General features: G+C 39.5%; 1 protein-coding gene across 1 annotated transcript in view; it reads left to right on the forward strand.

Moving 5' to 3' along the window:
• The window catches only part of LOC122888405 (retinoic acid receptor gamma-A-like), a 48,136-nt gene that overhangs the window by 8,913 nt on the left and 17,925 nt on the right, over positions 1–21,298 (forward strand). The window contains exon 3 of the mRNA XM_044222825.1: positions 15,258–15,657. Coding sequence (XP_044078760.1) covers positions 15,258–15,657 — 400 coding nt within the window. The remainder of the gene's footprint in view (positions 1–15,257; positions 15,658–21,298) is intronic.

Here is a 21,298-nt window from a genome sequence, read left to right on the forward strand (position 1 = left end):
GTATTTTTTTTTTGTTTTGGTGCCAGTGTTTATTGGTTTGTGGGCATTTACCAGCCTTAATATGAGTGTAACTTCCTGCATGTATGCTTGTATGTTTTGTGTGTGCCCGTGCAAGCGAGCTCGTCATACATGCCTGTCATCCTCTGCATGCCTCTCTGTGCACCACAGAGCTTCACATGACATCAATCTGAGAGCAGTGGGATAGTGATCTCATTACCAGCAGCCTGTTGCTGATTAAAACCTGCCGTCTGCACCCTCCTCCTTCACCCTTTCTTTTCTTCTCCCTCCTCTCCGCTCTCTCCTGCTTCCTTGTCCTTTGCCCCCCCCCCCACAACTCCAGAGTCGCACAATTCTGCGGTTTCTCCGCTGCTTGCTGCCAAAAAGGGCCCCATTTCAAGCTCTGCAGAAAGTTATAAGCTCCCCTCTTTTTCCTCTTCAGTTTTCCTCCTTCATTTCTTTGTTCTTTCTTCTTTGCTGTACATCTTTAGGCTGTCTTTATCAGACGCCTCCAACATCCTACCTGCAGACCTCATCGAAACCCTTCTCATGTTCCTAATCTTCTTTCTGAGTCAATCTGCTTTGATATTCATTGACACTAAACAAGAACAAAAGTCGGAGAGAATGAAAGTGTCTGCGAATGTGAGAGAGTCTGTGTGTGTTGTGTGTGTGTGTGTGTGTGTGTGTGTGTGTGTGTGTGTGTGTGTGTGAGTGTGTGCATGTATCAACATGTGGACGCATGTGCTTATTAGTGTCTCATAGATTTACAGTCAGAAATTCACAAATGCTTCTTTCACACTCAGCCAGGCGTTATACACTCCCCTCCTCATTGCGCATTTCACTGACACAGAAACACAAACAGGACTAACCTTTCACCTCCCTCGCCGACACTGTTGCTGAGAAGTGTGGCAGTAACCCAGATGGTTAAAGCAGCAGACTTGTGATTGGACGGTCCCCAGTTCCATATTTATGATCAAAAAATGTGATAGAAAAAAATGCATATTTTGACAAAGGTTTACATGAATGTAGACATTAAATACTGTGTGTTTGTTATACTCAGTGGTTTTGTTATAGTTACTATTCAGTAGACTATATATTAGTTAAAGATGACAATCACTCTGTTTTCTTGAAGTACAAAATAAAGGTGCTGAGGTAGGCAAAAAAAATCTCTGTCTTATATTTGCATATTAAGTCCCATACTAACAAAATCCATTCCAGACATTTCTTTTGTTTTACTATTGAAAACACACATATCATATCACTGCAGAGAACTATTTACTCATCCATTCCTTCCTCACCATGTGGCTTAGATCTGTTGTTTCTATGTCATGTATGAAAGGAACCCGTGAAGAGGTCTTCACAGAATTCTTGATGGTATGATGGTGATATGAATTTCACAGAAGAGTATTGATAAAATAAATGTTTTGTATGTTTTATCATAAAACTAGGAGAATATGCATTTAACACCCAATTTAGTAAATGGGATTAATTATGGTGATATCGTAGAGTTTGATGGTGCAATGCTTCGTTCCAGTCTTTATGTAAAGCACCGCCATATTGTGTCAAAAGTAATCATTTGCCTTGATTGGCAATGATTATAGTGTTGTCCTTTATAATGGCAGAAATGAAACGGTTCAGGGAACTATTTAAAGCTTTTAGTGTAGTTTTAGTGTAATATAAAAACTCTTTTGGTTAGTAATAAGGATAAATAAAAAAACGTTAATTTCTAAATTAATATGAAACACATGTTGAGGACTCAAATACAGTTATTTCATGTTTTAAAACCTTATTAACCAGTCAAACTGAGAGTTAAAACAAAACAAAATTGTGCTTTTGTCTTAGCTTGTGTTTTGGAAGGTGACCTGCGCTGACTGTTGCTGTCACAGATCGGCCTGTAGTGGGCTGACTTGCCACAGAGGCCAGTCAGTCAGACAGTAGCAGACAGTTTTATCTCTGACATGAAGAGGCAGGTAGCTCGGCCCCTCAGGGGCCGACTGGCCAGGTTTGATCTCATCACGGATCAAATGTAGCTCCATTAAATGCTTCCTTACCAGAAAACCGCTGGGTTGATTTGCTTAGGAAAATCCTGTAGGAGGAGAAGAGTTCACTTGAACTGATTTAAAGGTTTGGATACTGCCAGGAGAATGGCCCTTTGTACTTCTCAGGCTAGGAAATATGGAAAACAGCTCATGGTAGTTTGCATTATGGAGATTTAATGAAGTCATCTAACATATATACCAGGCTCTGTATGATTTTCAGAGAAGATATCTGTACTGTAGGTATGCAATATTTTGCACACTCTTCTTATTTGTAGCACTGTAAATGTATCGTACATTTCGTAGTAGTTGCAATTTACGATATTGTAAATAACTAACTAATAATTTAGTTTGTACAGTTGCTTACACGTGCTTAGTCTGTACAGATTGACACTGAACGTTGCTTTTCCAGTTTTTAAGTTATTGTTTCTATCGTTGAGTCATAAGGACACTGATGCTGAGAGGGTGTATTTATTTCCCATGTATAAGGTATATACAGGTATATGTAGTCACAATAAAGCATTGAGTGGCTCTTGATTGGCCCCAGGCCCCTGGACTCCCACGTTGGATGGACACAGTCCCAAAGTTGAGGCATTGTAAACACGAAGCGAAAGCCAAGGGCTGATACAGATATCCCCAAAGGTGTGCAGCCCTCTGCAGCATGTGTGTTTGTGTATGTCTGTGAGTTAATGACTGTTTCATTAGTGCAAGTGTGTGTACATGCATGCACCGCTCTCTCTGTGTGTGTTAGTGTAGGGCTATCTTTGGATGGTGAGTAGAAGAGGAACATATTTAGAAATCCAAAACAAACACTCACAGAGTAGAAATCCAACAAAAGAGCGTTGACTGACAGTACAGTGTAGAAGGAGTGGAGGTAAAGAGAGAGACTATGAGACAAAGAAAGAAGGGGGGGCAGCTAGTTGAAACCTAAGCTTTCTGGACCCTGTTTTCCCTTCCTTCGGGCATTCTGTGGCTGGTAAAAAATGTGCTGTATATTTGAAGTGTAGGATCACGTGACAAAGGCAGGGTTTGTGAATCAAAGTACACAATGATTTCAGGAGGAGAGAGAGAGAGGGAGAGAGGGTGTGTGTTAGTGAGAGAGAGAGAGACGGGAAAAGGAGAGGGAGGCGGAATGCAACAGGCTGAGCTCTATCGTCGCTGCGAGAGGGACTTCTGACTGACAAACACAACTACTACGCTCCTTCTCAGCTCATTTCTCCACTGACTTACCCTCACTAACCGCCAGACTGTGTGCCGTGTTCACAACTTACCAGGTCTGGTAAGTTTGGTTTTCAATCCCATTTTTAAGGCCTTCTTTTCCTTATAACTTCAGTCTGTTGGCGGTGTGTGAGAAAAGAAGACAGACAGAGGACATGTCAGAGCATGAGTGAGATGTGTGTGTTTTTCTTGTCTCTTTCCCTCTCTCTTTCTCTCTCCCTCTTTCAGTGTGTGTGTGTGTATGTGTGTGTGTTTCTGGGACAGCATTACTGGAGAGATTGAGTTTCCTGAGGACAGCTTTAATTGAGAACAGAGATTTCGAGAGAGGGAGAAAGAACAACAGAAACGGCTAAGGAGGGGAATGAAAGCTGATCAGCACTTGCATGTGCTCTGGGGCCGCTCCATGTGAGGAGAGGAACGCTTGTGGAGATGTGTGTGTGTGTGTGTGTGTGTCCTAAATTTTTTTGCATTTGTCCCACTGACGGATGCACATCCCTGTCTTTCTTCCTGACTTCATAAACTCTGATTCACAGTTGCTGAAAGATTATGATCACTACTAAGGTCCTCTACACAGAAAAAGAAATGTATTGTGTTAAAAATGGATGTTAGAACATAAATAAGAGAAGAAGTTAATATACAACACACTACATACTGTTTTCTACTGTTGCATACATCAGTCTTGGTCTGTCTGAGTACTACAGGTGAGCTCGGAAACCATCTCAGGCCATTTTCCAGCAGTAGACAAAGTGTCTGCTTTAGCCTGCAGGCTGTCAGCCAACAGACTGGCTGTCAGACTTGATGGATCACTCCATCAACATCACAAATGGCCGAGCAGGTCTGGTCTACCTGAGTGTATACACCCAAAGCTCCCCCCCCCAAGGTTATGTAAACAGGTTTCCATCCACACAATTACATAAGCGGGATGGAAACACTGAAATAAGCTACACCGGATATCACAAGACAGTCTGCTGTGTGTCTGATTGCTGCTGCTTCTGCTGCTGCTGCTGCTTTGCATTGTGTTTGTGTGTGTGTGTGTGTGTGTGTGTGTGTGTGTGTGTGTGCGTGTGTGTGGGTGAGAGAGAGAGAGAGTATATGTGTGTGTGAATAAACTTATTGACCCCCCTCATATTGAAACACATGTCCTTTTATACAGTTTGTGAATCATTTCAAATAGCATCCTTTGTGCGACATGTGCTATATAAATACAGATGTATTGCTTGATTGATGATTGTGATTAAAATGCTATTTATCTGCTAAGTGCTTTTTCCCAGCTGATCCGAGCTGCCTGTGTCTGTCCGCTAACACCATGCTGCTGACCGGCCTCACCGTGCCACTCTATGCTATGCACTCCAATGCAAGGCCCCGCTGTGAGCTCTTCTAGCAAACTCTTGACAAATCCGTTCCAGATTAATTTTCCTTAATGTCTGGAGGAATGTTCATCAGCACGTCCACAGGAATAGGTGGACGAGTCTATAAGCAGGGCATAAACAGCTGGGTGTAAACAATACACAGTACATTAAAGATCACATTCTGGAGAAGAGTGACAGACTTGCGAAATATAACTCTTCTTCTCTTCTCTTCTGATTGAATGGGTTTGATTTTACCATGCTTTTCATCACATTGTCGGCTACTGAGTTAATTCTGATCCCAGGTCAGATTCTGTCAGCTTTTAAAATCTAACATTTAGGGTGGATGCATCTGCTCGTGGTTAAGTCTTTCTTTTTTCTTTTGGTTTCATCATTTGGAGAAGAAACTTCTAGAAAAATATGTGTGCGCATTGGTTTGGGTGTGTTGGATTTAACTGCATTGCAATCACATCTTTGTTCTCTACACTTTTCAAGAATGGCAGCCCCTCAGGCTGAGGAGGCTGTCTGGCTCCTCTCCCTCTTTCTCTCTCTTTCTCTCTGTCTCACTGACTTCTTTCTTCTTTATTTCCTCAATATGAAAAAAACAACAAAAAAAACTCCATGTTCTTTGCTGGTGCGTGTCAGCTGAGTTTGATTTTGTACAGGGTTGTTCTCATGGTCGCTACATATAAATGGAAAGTTGGAACTTCCAAAACAAAGAATCAAGCATTTGCTACTTGTTTTTGAGAGGGGAAAGACACAAATGTTTTCTTGTTCTGCAGAGTTACTTATTGTCCACAGAGTTATTTTGAGAGATTTTGGTGAGAGCCACGGACTGGCTGTGGTTCGGCTTGACGTGTCCGATTGGCTTCAGAGATTTGGAAGTCACTTGTAACATTCATTATTGCTTTCGCTGCACTTTTTCAAAAATCAAGGCTGAATGCGTCTAAAGAGCTTCTCAGTGTGTTTAATCATGGCCCAGGGCTGCTCTTCAGTACAGGCTACAAGTCTCTTCAAACACACTTCTGATCCTCTATGTGGAGGAACAACAAGGCACAGATTTTGAGTGTGTGCGTCTGTGTGTGAGACATAGGCGGTGGGGGGCTTCAGACGGTCTTTAGACTCACTTTTCACTTTAATACTAAATGAAAAGCTGCCTACCAAATGCCTCAATTAGGCCTGACCCATGGCCCGGGCTGCTGAGCCTGGAGCGACAGGGGCTGACCCCGGCTTCGACCTGTAGACCCTCGACAGCCCACAGGGTTGGCTCCACATAATGACAACATTGTGTGTTTTATGAAACATTACCATCATCAACATCATCATCCCCATTAGCATTGCTAACACAGAATTCCACTGTGCTATTTCAAGTATGTCGGACAGTTTAAATTTGTGCACAAGAGTAAAGCTATAAGTTAGTCGAGAGGCAGGTGACACTTTGTGGTAAAGAATGAACAAGGTGGAGAGTGCTCATGGTGGCTTTCAGATAATTTTCTAGTGGGTGGAGATGATTTGATGATTGCTGTAACTCTATTATGTACTTTAGTGTAGTGTGAAGATTTGTTGATTATACTGTATTTTTAAAATATGGACCCAAGGAAGCAAAGTTGTTGCTAAGGTAACAGCTAATCCAAGTTAACAATAATAATAATAATACGTTGCAATGAGTTTCATAGTTTATTAATCTACCAAATATTTTCTACATTAATTGTTTGCTTCAAATTGCTTGCTTTGTCCAACCAACAGTCCAAAACCAGTTTACTATTATCGAAGATTTAAAGAAACTGCAAATATGCACAATGAAGAAGTTGGAACCAGTGAATGTTTGGCATTTTTGAGTAAAGAATGGGCTAAATGATTAATCAATTATCAAAATAGTTGCAGATAAATTCTTTGCCCATTCGATCCTCTGATTTTGTAGTTTTTTATAAAACTAAAATCTTTAATCGGCTGTCTTTTATTGAAACATGCTGTTTTAGCTAAACATGTTTTTTCATGAGGTTTATTTTTACTCAAAACTAATTTCAAGAATACCCAGCATAACTAAACTCCTTTCTGGGAACAGTGGTTGTGTCCATAAACATTTCTATACGATGGAAAACATTCCTTTACTAGATATAACTCTTATTCTATTTTAGCAGATGTAGACTTTTAAGTCCAAGTTCAGGTGTGAAGTTAAAGGATTAGTTCAGCATGTTTTGGAAATACGCTTATTGGCTTTCTAAAAGTTAGATGAGAAGATTGATAGCACTATGTTTGTATGCTAAATATGAAGCTAGCTTAGCATAAAGACTGAAACAGGGGGAAATAGCTAGCCTGGCTCTGTCTAAAGGTAACAAAATCCACCCACAAGCACCTCTAAAGCTCACTAATTAACATGTTATATCTAATTTGTTTAAATGTGGGTTTAATGTGGGGTTATGCGCTGAACTATTTCTTGGCCAGGTGCAGTGACTTCCTGGTCCTGACAGAGCCAGGCTAGCTGTTAGCTATATAAGCTAAGCTGCTGACTGTAGCTTAATATTTACCGTACAAACATGAGAGGGGTATCAAACTTCTTATCTAACTCAGCAAGAAAGTGAAATAATGTATTTTGCAAAATGTGGAACTATTGCCTTAAGGTTGAGACGTCACAGTGACCAAATGGATTATCAACTTCATCCTCCTCAAACTTCGAAAAATAAGTGAGGGAGAATATACTGGAAATCATTTTAATAAAATTAATGTCTGGCAATCATTTTGAAAGATGTTTCAGAGTAATAACACTTGGAAAATAGATATCAAATGTTGTTTTGAGGCCTAATATATACATCTGTGTGTACATTATTGACTAAGCTAATAACATAATGGCTTGCATAAATTGAAAATATGTGTTTGCTACAGCCAAAAACATTTTGCAGTTATAAGATGGCTGTCAGACACTGATGGTTTATGGCCCAGCAATGTTTGTGTTCCTCAAAAAACATTTTTACATGTCAGTTTGACATAAAATATAGTACGGCCATTTGTTGGAAAATCAAATTATGTTGTTTGTGGGTGATAGTGCCTGTGTTTTTTCTCCTCTGTAACGGTTTCCGTGTGTCAGTATGTGCATTTTCTACTTTGTGTGTTCAGAACAGCTCATCCCTGGCTGCATTCTCTCAGAATAAGCCACATTTAATTGTGGTTTTATGGTTTACTGCTAATTGTCCCTGCTGAAGTCATGTTTTTTCTTGCATTTGGCTGTTGTTGGGGAGTTTTCTAGCCTTCAAATGCACTCAGACTCTGCCTTTTACTTTACTCTGTGGCTCTATAGGTGGCATACACAGAAACTCTGTGGTTTCAAATGCAGAGATTGTATTTAAGTTTGTCCTCTCGATTTCCTTCCCACTATCACACACTAATGTCTCCTTAGATACATCTGCAAGCTGAACAAAATCATAAACTTTCTTCTGTTGTGCAAGTCAAAAGTCTCTAAAAAAGATTGACTATTTGCTCAATATTACACTAACAATAGCAAATAGATTTCAGAATAAAAGAGAAAGAACAGCAGATAAGACAAGCTCATATCCACAAAAGAACCTAACAAGATAGCGAAACTAACAAATTCAAGAGAAAGCCTGTAGCACTTTACCATTGAATACCTGCCTATTTTCCATCTGACTCACATTGTTCTGGATTGAACCCACACACTGGAAGTTTGGAAACAGAAAGATGACTAAATAGTTGGGAAATATTTTACTTTCTATTTACTGACAGGAGAAAAAGTGCAGAAAGTTAAAGCACAGAGGGAAGGAGCGGACTTTTCGGTTCATGTGACCTGTTCTCAGTCCAAAAGATCAAAGTGTGTTTATTATCAGACAAACAGTTTCTTATTTTTTTTGTCTTAGACAAGTGTTCACACTCTCACTGGGGAAGAAAAGGACAGAAAGAAACATCATCATGCAACCCATCTGATATGCTAACATTGAGGACTAATCAACCACATGATTACACAAAATAAAGGACATCATTATGTGTTGTGGAGCATAGCATTTATACCGTCTGGTTACAGTTTGGAGTCAATTAAATGACACCGCTTCGATTTAATGGAAAATATTAACATTTACCTTTTGAACTGTTTATAATGTTGTTGTTCATTTCTTCCATGTTCTTCTAAGTTTTTGACTGAAACCTTGTATTTCTTTGTAGTTGAGACAAGTTTTTTACCCCATTTCCCCATTGTGCACATGATGCTTTACCATAAAAATACAATGTTGACCGTGCATAGTCCAAAGTGTGCAGGTTTTACTGATGAAGAACTGATGACACGCTACAAATAATAGGGAGATTTTTTGTGGTTTTGCCTTTATTCCTACAGTAGACAGACAGACAGTAAATATGGGGGGAGGGGGGACTGGATTCGAACCAGTATTATTACACAATGATGAAAGTACAAGACAATACAAAGACATTATAGTAAGCCTGTTATGTCAAGTTAAAAACACAGAAATTACATCTAATGAAAAGACTATGTAAAGTTGACATAAATAAAGTCCCAGATAACCTGCTGGCTAGCAACAAACCAGAAATATGAAACCACAGAAATAAAAAATGTTCATAACAGACATGAAGTCTCCCTCCCTAAACATGGCTTACTAAAGTCAAGATGATCACCTATGTTTATTGACTATCTACTCTCAGATTCAGTTTAGAACACGGTGTATAACATTACAGGAGGGACACAGCAGAGGGGAAAAGGACCAGTAGCAGAGACAGATGGTGCAACTCAAACCACAGGGTACCCAGGAAGACACTGCATCCACCACTGACCAAGCACTGGCGAATGATACCACTTATACAGTCAACCTGCAGTCAGCCCTTTCCAAGTAAATTTAGACCTATTCACATTCATCCCATCTATACACATCTAATTCTTCTGTTACAAGGAGAGTTCACTTCTAAATGTCAGTAATAATGACCTGTGTATGTGGTGGATTTTATGACTGAGACAAAAAAGAAGTTGAGGGTGACCAAGAGACTATTCAGAGTAAGACTGAATCAGGTGACGGCAGTAAAAATAAAGAGGGATAAACTCTGAACCATGCAGGGATTCAGAGTGTTTAAAGAGTTCTCGTTGTAATTGAATATTTAACTCTTTTTTTGTTTTATTCCAAAGCAAAGAATAGTCAAAACAGGCTGATGCATACCGACATGTGTACTGATGGCCACCATGCAAGAGTACACAGGCAATACGGTATTGCGAAGCCTGTCCAAACAGTAAGAACAGAGCAGGAAACTTGGAGCTATTAGTCCTTTCAGACTGTGACCTGGGAAAAACCTGTGTCTACATGGTCAAACACTAACATGCATTTATCAATCTGGCTCCAATTCTGCTCGTGATTAGGGTTTAACGTTAAAAAATGTGTTCATGTTTGCATGATCCATTGATCTTTTATACTGAGGATAGCCAAGAGTGCCAGTTCTAAATGACATGTATATATATTTTTTATTAACCTATGCACCCTGATCAAGCTCCATTTTCGGAACATTTTAACTGCGGCCGTAGAAGAAAGAAGAAACGTAGATTTCCTATTACCACACATTTCTCAGCTCTAAAAGTGGGCTCATTATACCATAAAACGGAAGATTAACTGTAATTCTCCAGTCATCAATTTCCCTGAAAATGTTGCACCACATTATCTTCACACCAACAGGACATTTTTTTATAATGGGCCGAAAAAAACAACTGAAAATGTAACCAAAATTCTCAATATGCAGAGACTGATGGATCGAAGACCTAAACAAAGCCCTTTACTGCCATAATGTTATGCAAGCTTTTCATTATGTACAATACATAAATACATAGAACAGAGTTAGAACAGTGTCTTGATTGAGCGTATATTATTATACAGCAAACCTGTTAAAGTGATAGAGGGTTTAATTTGAGCTCTTGGTGAGGACCCAGCTCAGGATACGTCTACACTAAACCTGCTGAATTAAAAAACACAACTTTTTCTCTGTGTTTGAGGCTTCGTACTCAGTTTTTTCATCATCAGAATTTTTCCCAGAGGGGATAAATCTTAAAATGTTGGCTTGGTGTTTTTGTGTGGACGCAGGTGGCTGTGTGGCAGTAAACTTACGAGGACAACTTTCTGCCGCTTCTAACACAAAGTTTAAATTTTAATACATCCAATCACAAAATACAGATGATTGCATTCAGCATGTTGATTTTGTCAGATGACTTAATCAACATCAAATAGAGGCATGAGTGTCTGTTCAACAGGTAGCATTTACGAGTTATGATCAAATCATTATTTTTTGCAAGTTCACTGCCTGACAGTAGAAAAAGAAATATATGTAAATGAGAACTACAAAATCATATGTTCGGCTGAATTAGAACACAGTATAGGTGATCACAGAGAACAGTAGGGGACAGAATGGAGGTTTAACCAGCTGAGATTCAGCAGAGTAACGTGCTGTGTCTGTCCCACTCCTGACCAGATGGTGGCTGTGACGGTTTAGTTTTTTGCCGACCAAAATAGGATGAAAAAGAAGAGATTAAGCTGTTCAGTATGAATAGAGATCTTTATGAAAACAACCCAGGGGCCAATGTTTCAAGTACTGCTTCCATGCAGAATGCAAATGGTGGCAGTGTCACCTTTCACAAATGATTGTCGGCCACAAATTGCGAGTCCTGCAGAGCTCAGTATGGAATTTATTTTGAATTGTTAAACATGTCAAAGTGAGCGAGAAGAAATGATATGCAGCTTGCATGTTGCAAATTTGGTAAAGGTGAGCTCCTTAAATGCTAGTCTGGACACAGGTTGTTTTCACGTGTAAATTATATTTTCAAAATTAACCAGCTTAGTGTGGACGGACTCTCAGTAATGATCTTCTGTGTGTGTGTGTAGTTTCATAACTGTAACCTCAAGCTGATTTAAGTTGGAAAAACCATAAAGTTCAGTCACATTTACACGCAGGATAACCAGATCCAGATGATGCTCCTAATAAGCACTTAAAACATGTTATTAAAAAAATTGTTTTTGTCATTTCAGCTGTTTACAGCTGAACGATGTTTACAACTGTTGCAACAATGCGCTGAACACAATGACATAGCTCCCTAAAAGCTTAGTTCGATGGAAGTTATGTGAAAACAAGCAACGTTGACTGTATGTAGCGGCTTGTTGGAGAAGACAGAAAGATGGAAAGCCCCATCATTTTTACACCAAAGCTGTTTTTAATCCCCATAGTCTGGGAAATGGGCGCATCAGTTTTGTGTTGTGTGTGTGTTGGTGTATTTGTGTGTGCCTGTGTGTCAGCAGGACCAGGACCAGGTGACCCAGTCTGACCTGACCTAGCCAGGTCTCATAAAAGCAGCATTGAGGCCTGGAGGCCCGGAGACACAGCACTGCTTTTGTTGCCCTACCCAAGGTGTATTCCCCCTGGAGGGAGAGTGGGGGGGGGGAGAAAGAAACCATTCCTTGGCTTGGGTGCACATTATTTCATAGTTTATTAGTGGAAATAAAACCGTTTCTTTATTTTTATGTATGTTTTCTGCAACCACTTGGCCCGTTTTTTTCTCCCTCCTCCCATGCTGCTTTACCACAGTCCGTTCTTTCTCTTATTAATCCAGTTTCCAGTATGGCTCTAATTAATAGGACTCTGTTCACTTCTTACACATGGCCTGCCAGATGCTTGAAACTCCCTCCTATGAGCTTCCCCTCCCTTTCTATTGCTCTGTTTCCCTCTATCTTTTTCCATCTTTTTTTTCATCTTTCGACACTTTATTTTTTCTTCACCCTTTTATGCATCTGGCTTTCATACTAGTGATTTCAGTCTTTGAATTTGATTGGTTTAAGAGTCAACTTGAAGTCAAACGACTCAAAAGCTGCATCTGTGGAAGGATCCTCCATCCTGTATTTACTTCTTCATTCTTCAAGGTCAATTGCAGCTTTCAGTGGTGCTTCAGCATGTGTGAACGCAGTGTGTTTTCCACTGATTACTTGCCCATGAACATGATTAAAGTCACAGAACATCTGTGTATGTGTACTTCTGCAGCCTACATGTCCGTGCTTGTATGTTTCTGTGTTCTGCTTTCAGAGGGGTATGTGTATACATATGTTCTGCAAAATGTGACCATTCCACACCATGTATGTAATCACTTTTATAATCACTACACACTTTGCCCAACCTGTGTTTGACATTCTTTGATCGTCAAACACAGACGTTCTTTGTGAAAATAGTCGCAGGGACCCTCCCTAACTCACAGTGAAGAAAAACCACAGCAGAGCCAAGCAGTTACAGAAAAATGTCAATATGGGAAATATGACTTTAAAAACAACACACTGCGCTGACTTTGTGGCTTTGTGAATGTGCAATATGTACTGTGTGTACATGTGTTTGTGGGAAGAAATAGCTGCTGTAACAACAAAAGGATGTAGAAGAATTTTACTCTAATAATAGTAGCCCAGATGCCTGATGATTAGTCTAATGGTTTGTCCACCCCATTTATATCAATGAGAGTAGACTAAATATCAGAAACACCCCTGAGTGTAATGCAATACACTTCAACAGCACCACAAACTACATCATCCAAGTTGAATCAGCTCTTCTCTGCTTCAACAAAATCTTAACATTATAATCTTCATGAAGGGAGGATTTATTGCAGTGCTTTTGTATTAGACTGCATTAGTTTTAATGCAGGGGTACCTAATAAACTGGCAACTGAGTGTATATATATGTTTAATTGATAGTCTAAAATGTCCTGATATCTAAAGAAAAAATGTCTTATCATGTGTGCGTAATTAATTTGCACAAGGGTAAGAATACCAGAAGAGATGAACCACTCAACGAAAAATAAGACATTTTGTTGTGACTTTATTATGAATTTACTGTCAGGGTTAGTTCGCCCAAATGAAAAAACAAACAAACAAACACATGCACATTTTCTCAGGATCTGTAGTGATGAAATCTGGAGCACACTGTTATGGTTAGAGGTTTTTAAAAAAGTGCAGCAACTAACATTTCAACATAAAGCATGTTTTCATGAGAGTAAACACATTTTTTCATTTAGCTCTAGTGGTACTGAGCCATCCAAACAATTTGGGATATATTTGTTCAAGTTTTTTCGTTGTAAACATTTTTAACTGGAACTGCTTTCTACCAAAGAAATAGTCCTTATGAAAACTGTTGACAGAGAGGTCTGTGGATTACCGAGAGTAACTGGGACACTGTTTCTGGAAGGACATGTTGCTGTTGAATTTTTTTTAATGTGATTTTTGAATTCTGTGATTAACATTAATAAACTTATTAATATCCATTGTATTGGGGTGGAGGCAGAAATCTCAGAAATAGATATCTCAAAACCTGAACAAATAAAACCACATTCTGCTTGGAGGAATACCACAAGAGGTCATTTGAGTGGATCAACCCCTTAAAGAAGTATTGCTTGTGTGTGCAAAAATCACAAATCACACCAGTGCACACACTGGTTTGATTTGTGCATCTGAGTGTGTGTTTGCATGTTTCTGTCTTGTAAAGGGGCTCTCCTCTGGCCAGTATTTTTACCTCCATATGTGGAACAGCGTATTTTAAATCAGGTGTGGGGTGACCCTTTGCAGTAGCACTGTAATTGACAGGATCTTCTGTGTGTGACTGTATATATGTATACTGTACCTGTATTTGTGTAGGTATTCTGTGTAACACAGCACGAATGAGAGACAAGGACAGGGATTTGCCAATGAACGGTAGTTTAAAAGACAGATTAGTAATAGTTCCTCTCAATATATATATATATATATATATATATTCACTCTGATTCACTCAGTATTTCTGCTGATTCTGTGTATTCATCGTTCATAGTTTAATGAAGGACATTTGTAAATTCAGAATTATTTCAGTCTGCCTCTCACACACCCTGGGTGTTTGATTCTCATGCTGAAGCAGGCCCAAAACAACAAGACATTCTTTGGCCGAGCTGTATTTACCACTGCTCCACCACAGAGAGTTAAGCTCCGCCCACTCATGAAATCACTGAAGGGGATGAGAGAGTCATAGAGAAACAAGAGGGGAGGGCTGCCCTCATTTAACATATTGACAGGGTCACAGAGCCACTATGTGAGTACTCAGAGACAAAGAAGGTGAGATACTGTGATCATCACAAACCTTCAGCAGTTTCAGCTTCAGCAGAAGGTATATGGTGTGGGGTACAGTAAGAATGACTAGGTCATGTGTATCTGTTGTCGTAAAGGGTTAATTGTACCCATGTTATGGCTGGCTGTTCTCGGGCTGGCTGGCTAGAGTCAGACTGGCAAAGGGAACAGAGAGACCATTTATAATACAGTTCTGCTGATTGAAATCATATGGCATTGCCAGAAATCATTTCACTACTTTGAAGACAGGCAAAAAGCAGGAGGAAAGTGTTGTAGACCCTCTGTTTCTCTGTTCAACTGTTTCTTCAACGCTCTCTTTTTGTTCTTTGTCTTCTTTGGGGTTTTTTTCCTCATCTGGAGTTTGTTTTTGAGTTATTTCAGGTATTGCTTTGATTACAGAAAGTGACATATTATAATATTATGATATTTTTGTATGATTTCTTGTTATTGATTTGACTTTAGGTGAGTTGTTCAACCAATGCGGTAATAACCAGACTTTCGTTCCAGTATCTAACCCCATCCTTCTTGTCTTCCCTCCTTCTCTACAGAGTCTGGACCTGGTCAGGCCTTGGTTACGCGGCTCCTGGCTCTTCCTCCCTCGTCAGCATCCCTCTCACCCCTCTGCAGCCCGACGGCGGAGAAGCCAGCAGCTGAGAGGGGCTGAATGGCATCGGCCCATTTCAAACTCACCGCAGGCCCCTGACAAAGTCGACACAGGAAGAGGAAACAACAAGACAGTCAGAGAGAGTTCACCTGAACTACCAGAAGCACTTTTCATGATGGCAACCAACAGGGAGCACCAAGTGCGTCACATGACCGGCTTCCCTCGTGCTATGTACCCGTTCACCTTTAACTCCATGCGGAGCCACTCCCCCTTTGACCTACTGGCCAGTAGCCACCTCTTCGGCCGGTTTGGGGCAGACCTTCCCAAAGAGATGGCTGCATTGTGTGAGTAATAAAACAATTTGTTATTAATTTACACATCTTACACAAATAACTATGGAGATGTGTCATACATCACTGTAATAGAGTGCAATGCTCTGAAAGATGTGCATTTACAAAAAGATTTTCCATTTGGTGCATTTCATGAGACCTACATCTTTAACCAGCTCAGAATTACAATGTCACATTCAGCCTAGTTTGGGTTCTACAAAAAATGTGTTAAAAAATGTTTGATATAATCATGAGGGTTCCAACTGGTCCAAGGGTCAATCGGGAGGCAAGAAATCCTAATCCCACACCCTTGCACATGACAAGATAGTGTGCCGAATGTCCATGTCCTGACCAGCCCTGTTTCTTTGTAAAACAGTGGAATTTTGGAAAAGTCTTCAGGGCCAGTTTGAGGTTATAATCAGGCTTTAAATCATGTATTGAGAAGAGAAGAGAGTTTTTCCATGTGGTAAACCAGGCAGATGGCAGAGAAGGCAGGCTGGAAAAAACAGCAAACATAACACGGTCCTTTGTGTAATTTGCTGCTTTCCATAGAATCTAAATATTTCAAATTCTCATGAGAACAGATAGAAACAGAAATTTCCTTAAAAGAAGGATGGGGCTTTTGGCAAATGAAAGAGTTTCTCATTTCAACTTACAAAAGCAGTGTGTTTGGATAGAGACCATTTTGAGTCACAGGAGGCGCTATTGCACTTCACAGTGACAGAGAGACTGAGCGAGACCGCAGAGAGAGTCATTGCAAGAGTTTATATAAAGACTGTCAACACTGCATATTTTGAAAAGGAAGTTGATTTGAACAGTGACGGACCTTTTCTCCTTTACTTGCTCTAATATGCTCCTGAAAAGTCTCAACTTCTTTCCTTATATTTTTTCCTTTATTTCTCTTCTCTTCATAGCGTTTAATGATGTTACATTAAAGGGTCACAGCACTATTTAATTTAATCTGCATTCAGATAATTATAACTCTGACCCTTGCACTCCACACTATTAGTTCCCTGTATTGGTAGTGTTGTAGCAAATTTAAGTTGCTATAAATTTATATAAGAGAGAGAAATATTCACTGAAACTCAGAGTTACAGTGATCAGAAAAAGGGTATGTATTTTGCTTCAGTCATAGTACTTTATGTTCAACAAAGGTAAACCTGAAAGCATTACACAATATACATTCTTTGCTCTCCACTCTCCAGAATGATACTGAAAACATTCAACATGTCAAGATATCAAGTGGAACAAAGGTAGCATTTTGTGGTAATGTAAAATTTCCTCATTTGACAGTAGATCATCAGTAAAAATGTGTCATCAATTCCCATTCTTGACATTACCCAGGTTTAGTTTGCCTTATATATCGGTATTTTCTTTACTTCCTGTACAATGCAACTTTTGCAGTTTCAGAACAAATACATACAGCTACCTGCAGCTTAAAGCCATTAGTACATTTATATAATGCTACTATCCTCAGGTTAATCAAGTTATCTACATTTGACTGCTGTATACTGAAATCGTGTCCCACACTAGGTGGATTAGCTTGTGTCTGTATTAATCCCTATATTGATCAATATTCTGTAGACTGTGCAGTGTCCAAAGCAAACACTTTATACAGAAACATGTTTGTGGAGTATCTCTCATCCTGTAAGACTGACATCAGGTGAAGAAATACCTACTGAACTGGTAATCGGTGTGTGTGCACGCATGTGTGTGTGTGTGTGTCATTGTGTGCACACAGATAATGTGTTCAGTGAGCAGCCATTATCTGTGTATCTCCAGTCTAGTAGGCTAGTAGCACTCAGAATGTCATTATATCTTTGACATGTTGCCTCTGGGACTTTTATACATAAACAGACAGAAACAGAAAGATATGATCAGTCACATTTATCTATAGCATTTCAACATTATTTGATAGATGACGGGAATCAAGTGTAGAATTACAGTTACATGGTAAAACCAGGAGACCACTTTGGATTTCTTAAGCTTGTAGTAATGAGATTACAAAGTAACATTATTTAAATAATCAAAAGTTTTACTTGAGTTAAAAGTTTAATTCTGTAATGTCACACTTTGTCTTCTTTGTTTTTCTTTGCCTAAACATAGGTATATTTGGTAATTATATGTTGTGCGTGTAGTGGAGTAAAGCAAGTGAGGCTTTGTATGTGGATGTGTGTGCATGCGGAAGGCAGAAAAGTTGGAAATGTGTGTAAATGAATCAGGCTAATGTAAATTAAGATGTCAACTCTTGTGACATTTCAATGTTGTCAGAATACATTAAAGGTGTATTAACTAAGTTTTGAAGCAAAGTTAATTGACCCATAATGCAAATTTAAAATGGATCAACACCAGTGATTCAACACCAATGATTCAACAAATACTTTTCCACATAATGAGATTCCTAGCTTTAGCATGTTCATCTTTGATCCCCCCAAAAATGTAATTATAAATCAGTGTCTTTATTACAATTTTTCATTTTTTTTCCCACATTTGGATTTATTTTCAGGATTGTACATCATTTCATTTAAAAAAGAATTATTGAAGAGGGGGAAAAAGCTCTTCTAGATTAGGTCAACCAAATTGAAGTGTTGTTTCAGTGACCTCCTTTGTTCGGAAGTTTCTGGTCTGTAGCATTCTGACCACACCTAACATCACGGATAGGTATTGTCAAAAGTGTGTTAAGTCACACCTGTAACAATACTTGGAAGGCTTGACTGGGTAATTTTTATTTTCATTTTTTCTCTGGGGTGCAAGCCAGGAATTATCCTGACAAAAGTCAATTAGTTCACACAACACTCAGCCAGCACAGAGGATGTATGCATTATATTGCTCATATACCCTCTAAATAAAAAAAAACCCCATTCATCTCAAGTCCATTTCTCTCCGCAGCAGATCTGTAAAAAGGAATCTGCAATATGAGGTACAGTAACTAGCTACACCAGCAGGTGGGGAGATTCCCTCACATGACGGAACTACAGTCTGTACTTGAAGAAGAGTCATCTGTAGACCCGCCCCTTTGGATGGGCTGGACTGTTCCAGGTGTATGCTAAACGCTAACGCTAGCCTAGCTATGATTCTAACTGGTGCTACGACCTAGACAGGCCTAAAATCATTTAACAGACCACTTTAGAACACTGGACACAGATTATGATTATGAGTTAATTGTATTGAGTACATGGTAGTACAAGTAGTGTTATGCATATTTGCAAATTGCTCTGTATTTTTGTGGATATGACCTTACACAACACAAATAAAAATATTTGTGCATAGTGAAATATTTGTGTGTCATGGTACACATTTGTGAATTGTCTTCTGTGGGTTACAACTAATAAAGTACAATAAAAACTTCCATATTGGTGTAGCTGTACTGTTGTACAGGTGGACAATATGCAGAACAAGTGTAAGATCACTTAAATATAATAGGAAGCATTTACAGCCTTTCACTTGTCTTGTAGTTTGCTCATCATGCGCTTCTCATCATAATGTGGGACAGGAGTTGACTCATTTATCCATCAGCTAGATTAATTTAAAAAACATTTTTTATTAACTCTGTAGACATCCCGTATGTAAACTTGTGGCGGTTAGCCAACAAGGATTTTCAGTACTGATTATTTTCAAAGAGGAAGACTAACCATGCAAATAATGAGCCCATTCTTTACCATCAAGTGAAGCTACAACAAATTACTTATCTCTCATTAGTGCAAAGTGAACAAAATTACAGCAGAAGTTTAATTGGGATTAGTAAATTAATTCAAACCAGGTCCTAATCAGCGTGAGTGGAAGACTGGACTTTGTTCCCTAGTGAGATGAAACTCAAAACATCCCTGGATGTGAAATTAGCGAATATCCACATCTAAAGCTCCCTGCTGTACATTCAATCATACAGTGAGTTCTCTCTTCTTTTCTACTAGCAGTGGGAACTGGAAATTAGTGAGAACACACAAGGAACTCTTTTTGTCTAAAGTTTTTTTGCCCAGTACTTCCTGGAATCCGTATAAATACATGATACCATCTCTGCATTTTCTCAGGAATAAGTAACTATTTCTCAAAAGTTTTTTGGAACAATGTATTTTGTCTTTTTTCTTGACATCAGGATCAAAATTCTGTCTACACTGAAATCATTTTTTAGTTTTAAAAAGGAATTAATCTCACTACAGTGATCACGAGGAAAAAAAGTGTATTTGAACACAATGTCCTTTTGTAATTTCTGTACTAGTCACATCTTCTTCTTTTTAATGTTTTGAGTGTGTGTCTGTGTGTGTGCGTGTGTGATATTCGTAACTTAAAACCTGAAGGCACAGAGTGAGGCTTATGTGTTTTTCTTTGTGTCTTTCATCACAGGCACTCTGTTTTAGCACATACACACATAATTGTCCATGCGTCCGAACACACACACACACAAACACACACACACATTTCCACTGCCACTCTGAAGGCTGCACATTCCAACACCCATGAATATCACAAACCAGCAGTCTCACGCTCCTTGCCTCACATTTGTGACTACATTTGTGCGCTTGCTGATGACCGCAGTGAGACTTTGTGCAAATATCTGCGTCCGAGCTGGAGGAGCTGCTGTGGAGAAACAGAGAGAGAGAGAGAGGCCATTGTTCAGTTCTGTGTGTTTGTGTCAGACATGACGACTGGATGAATAGCCGAAGAACCTGATTGTGAATAGCTGTAATGTGACTCACTCCTCTTACAAAGTGTGTGTATGTGTGTGAGACAGGCAGAGAGCTGCTGTTGGAGTGAGTTTATGTTTTGTTAAAAGTTTTTTCTTCTTCACATTCGCCCTGAATTTGTGTGTCTCTTTCCTCAAAGCAGCAACAGGGGGCAGGGTGCTGCGAGGCGGGGAGGGTAATTGTCTCAAGGTGTGGAGAGAGCTCAGCAGGTTGATACTGTGCAGCTCTGCTCTCTGCAGTGTGTCATAGTAGTGTGTATTTGTGTGTGACTCCTGGCCATGATGGTGAAAGAGGTAAAAACTCCACTCACTGAGACCAAGAAGAGGAGGGGATAACTAAAAGAGTTCTTGCCAGATGAATAAAAAAGTTAAGCAAAAAAACAACAGATAGGGCACATCGTATTATCTTCCAAATAATAATCCAAAAAATATATTAAGAAATGGATTCAGGGGGTTGGGAGAAATATAAACAAACAAAGAAACAAAGAAAATAGAGGATCACACAAGAACACACAAGAGCAGTATGAAACATACGAAGCCACAGGCAGGACAATTTGGGAAGTCATTGTGTGTGTGTGTGTGTGTGTGTGTGAAGGGGGTATTAGAGCCCCAGTGGGGGTTTCTTCCAGAGTTCATCCCTCTTGAACGAGGGAAGGAAAGGGAGGAGGGTGAGGTTGTCTCGTATACAAACTATGCAGACTCTAGGGCAGTGTGGTTCGCCTGCAGCAGACTCGCACCTCAGTGTGACTGAAGTATCCAATAAGCTCTGGTAGGGAAGATAACTGAATCCACGTGAACTGAATTGAAGGACTGAATTTAATTGAATCAGATATCTGCACATGCCAAGACCAAATGGAAAGAGAGAAAGAGAAACTTTAAGAGACAAATAAAACTTCACGCAATAGAGAGACATGGAGATGGATGAATACAGAGAAAGAAAAAGACAGAATAATGTGTGGATTAAAACAGATCAGA

Source organism: Siniperca chuatsi, linkage group LG2 (genome assembly GCF_020085105.1).
Source record: "Siniperca chuatsi isolate FFG_IHB_CAS linkage group LG2, ASM2008510v1, whole genome shotgun sequence".
NCBI classification, from domain to species: domain Eukaryota; kingdom Metazoa; phylum Chordata; class Actinopteri; order Centrarchiformes; family Sinipercidae; genus Siniperca; species Siniperca chuatsi.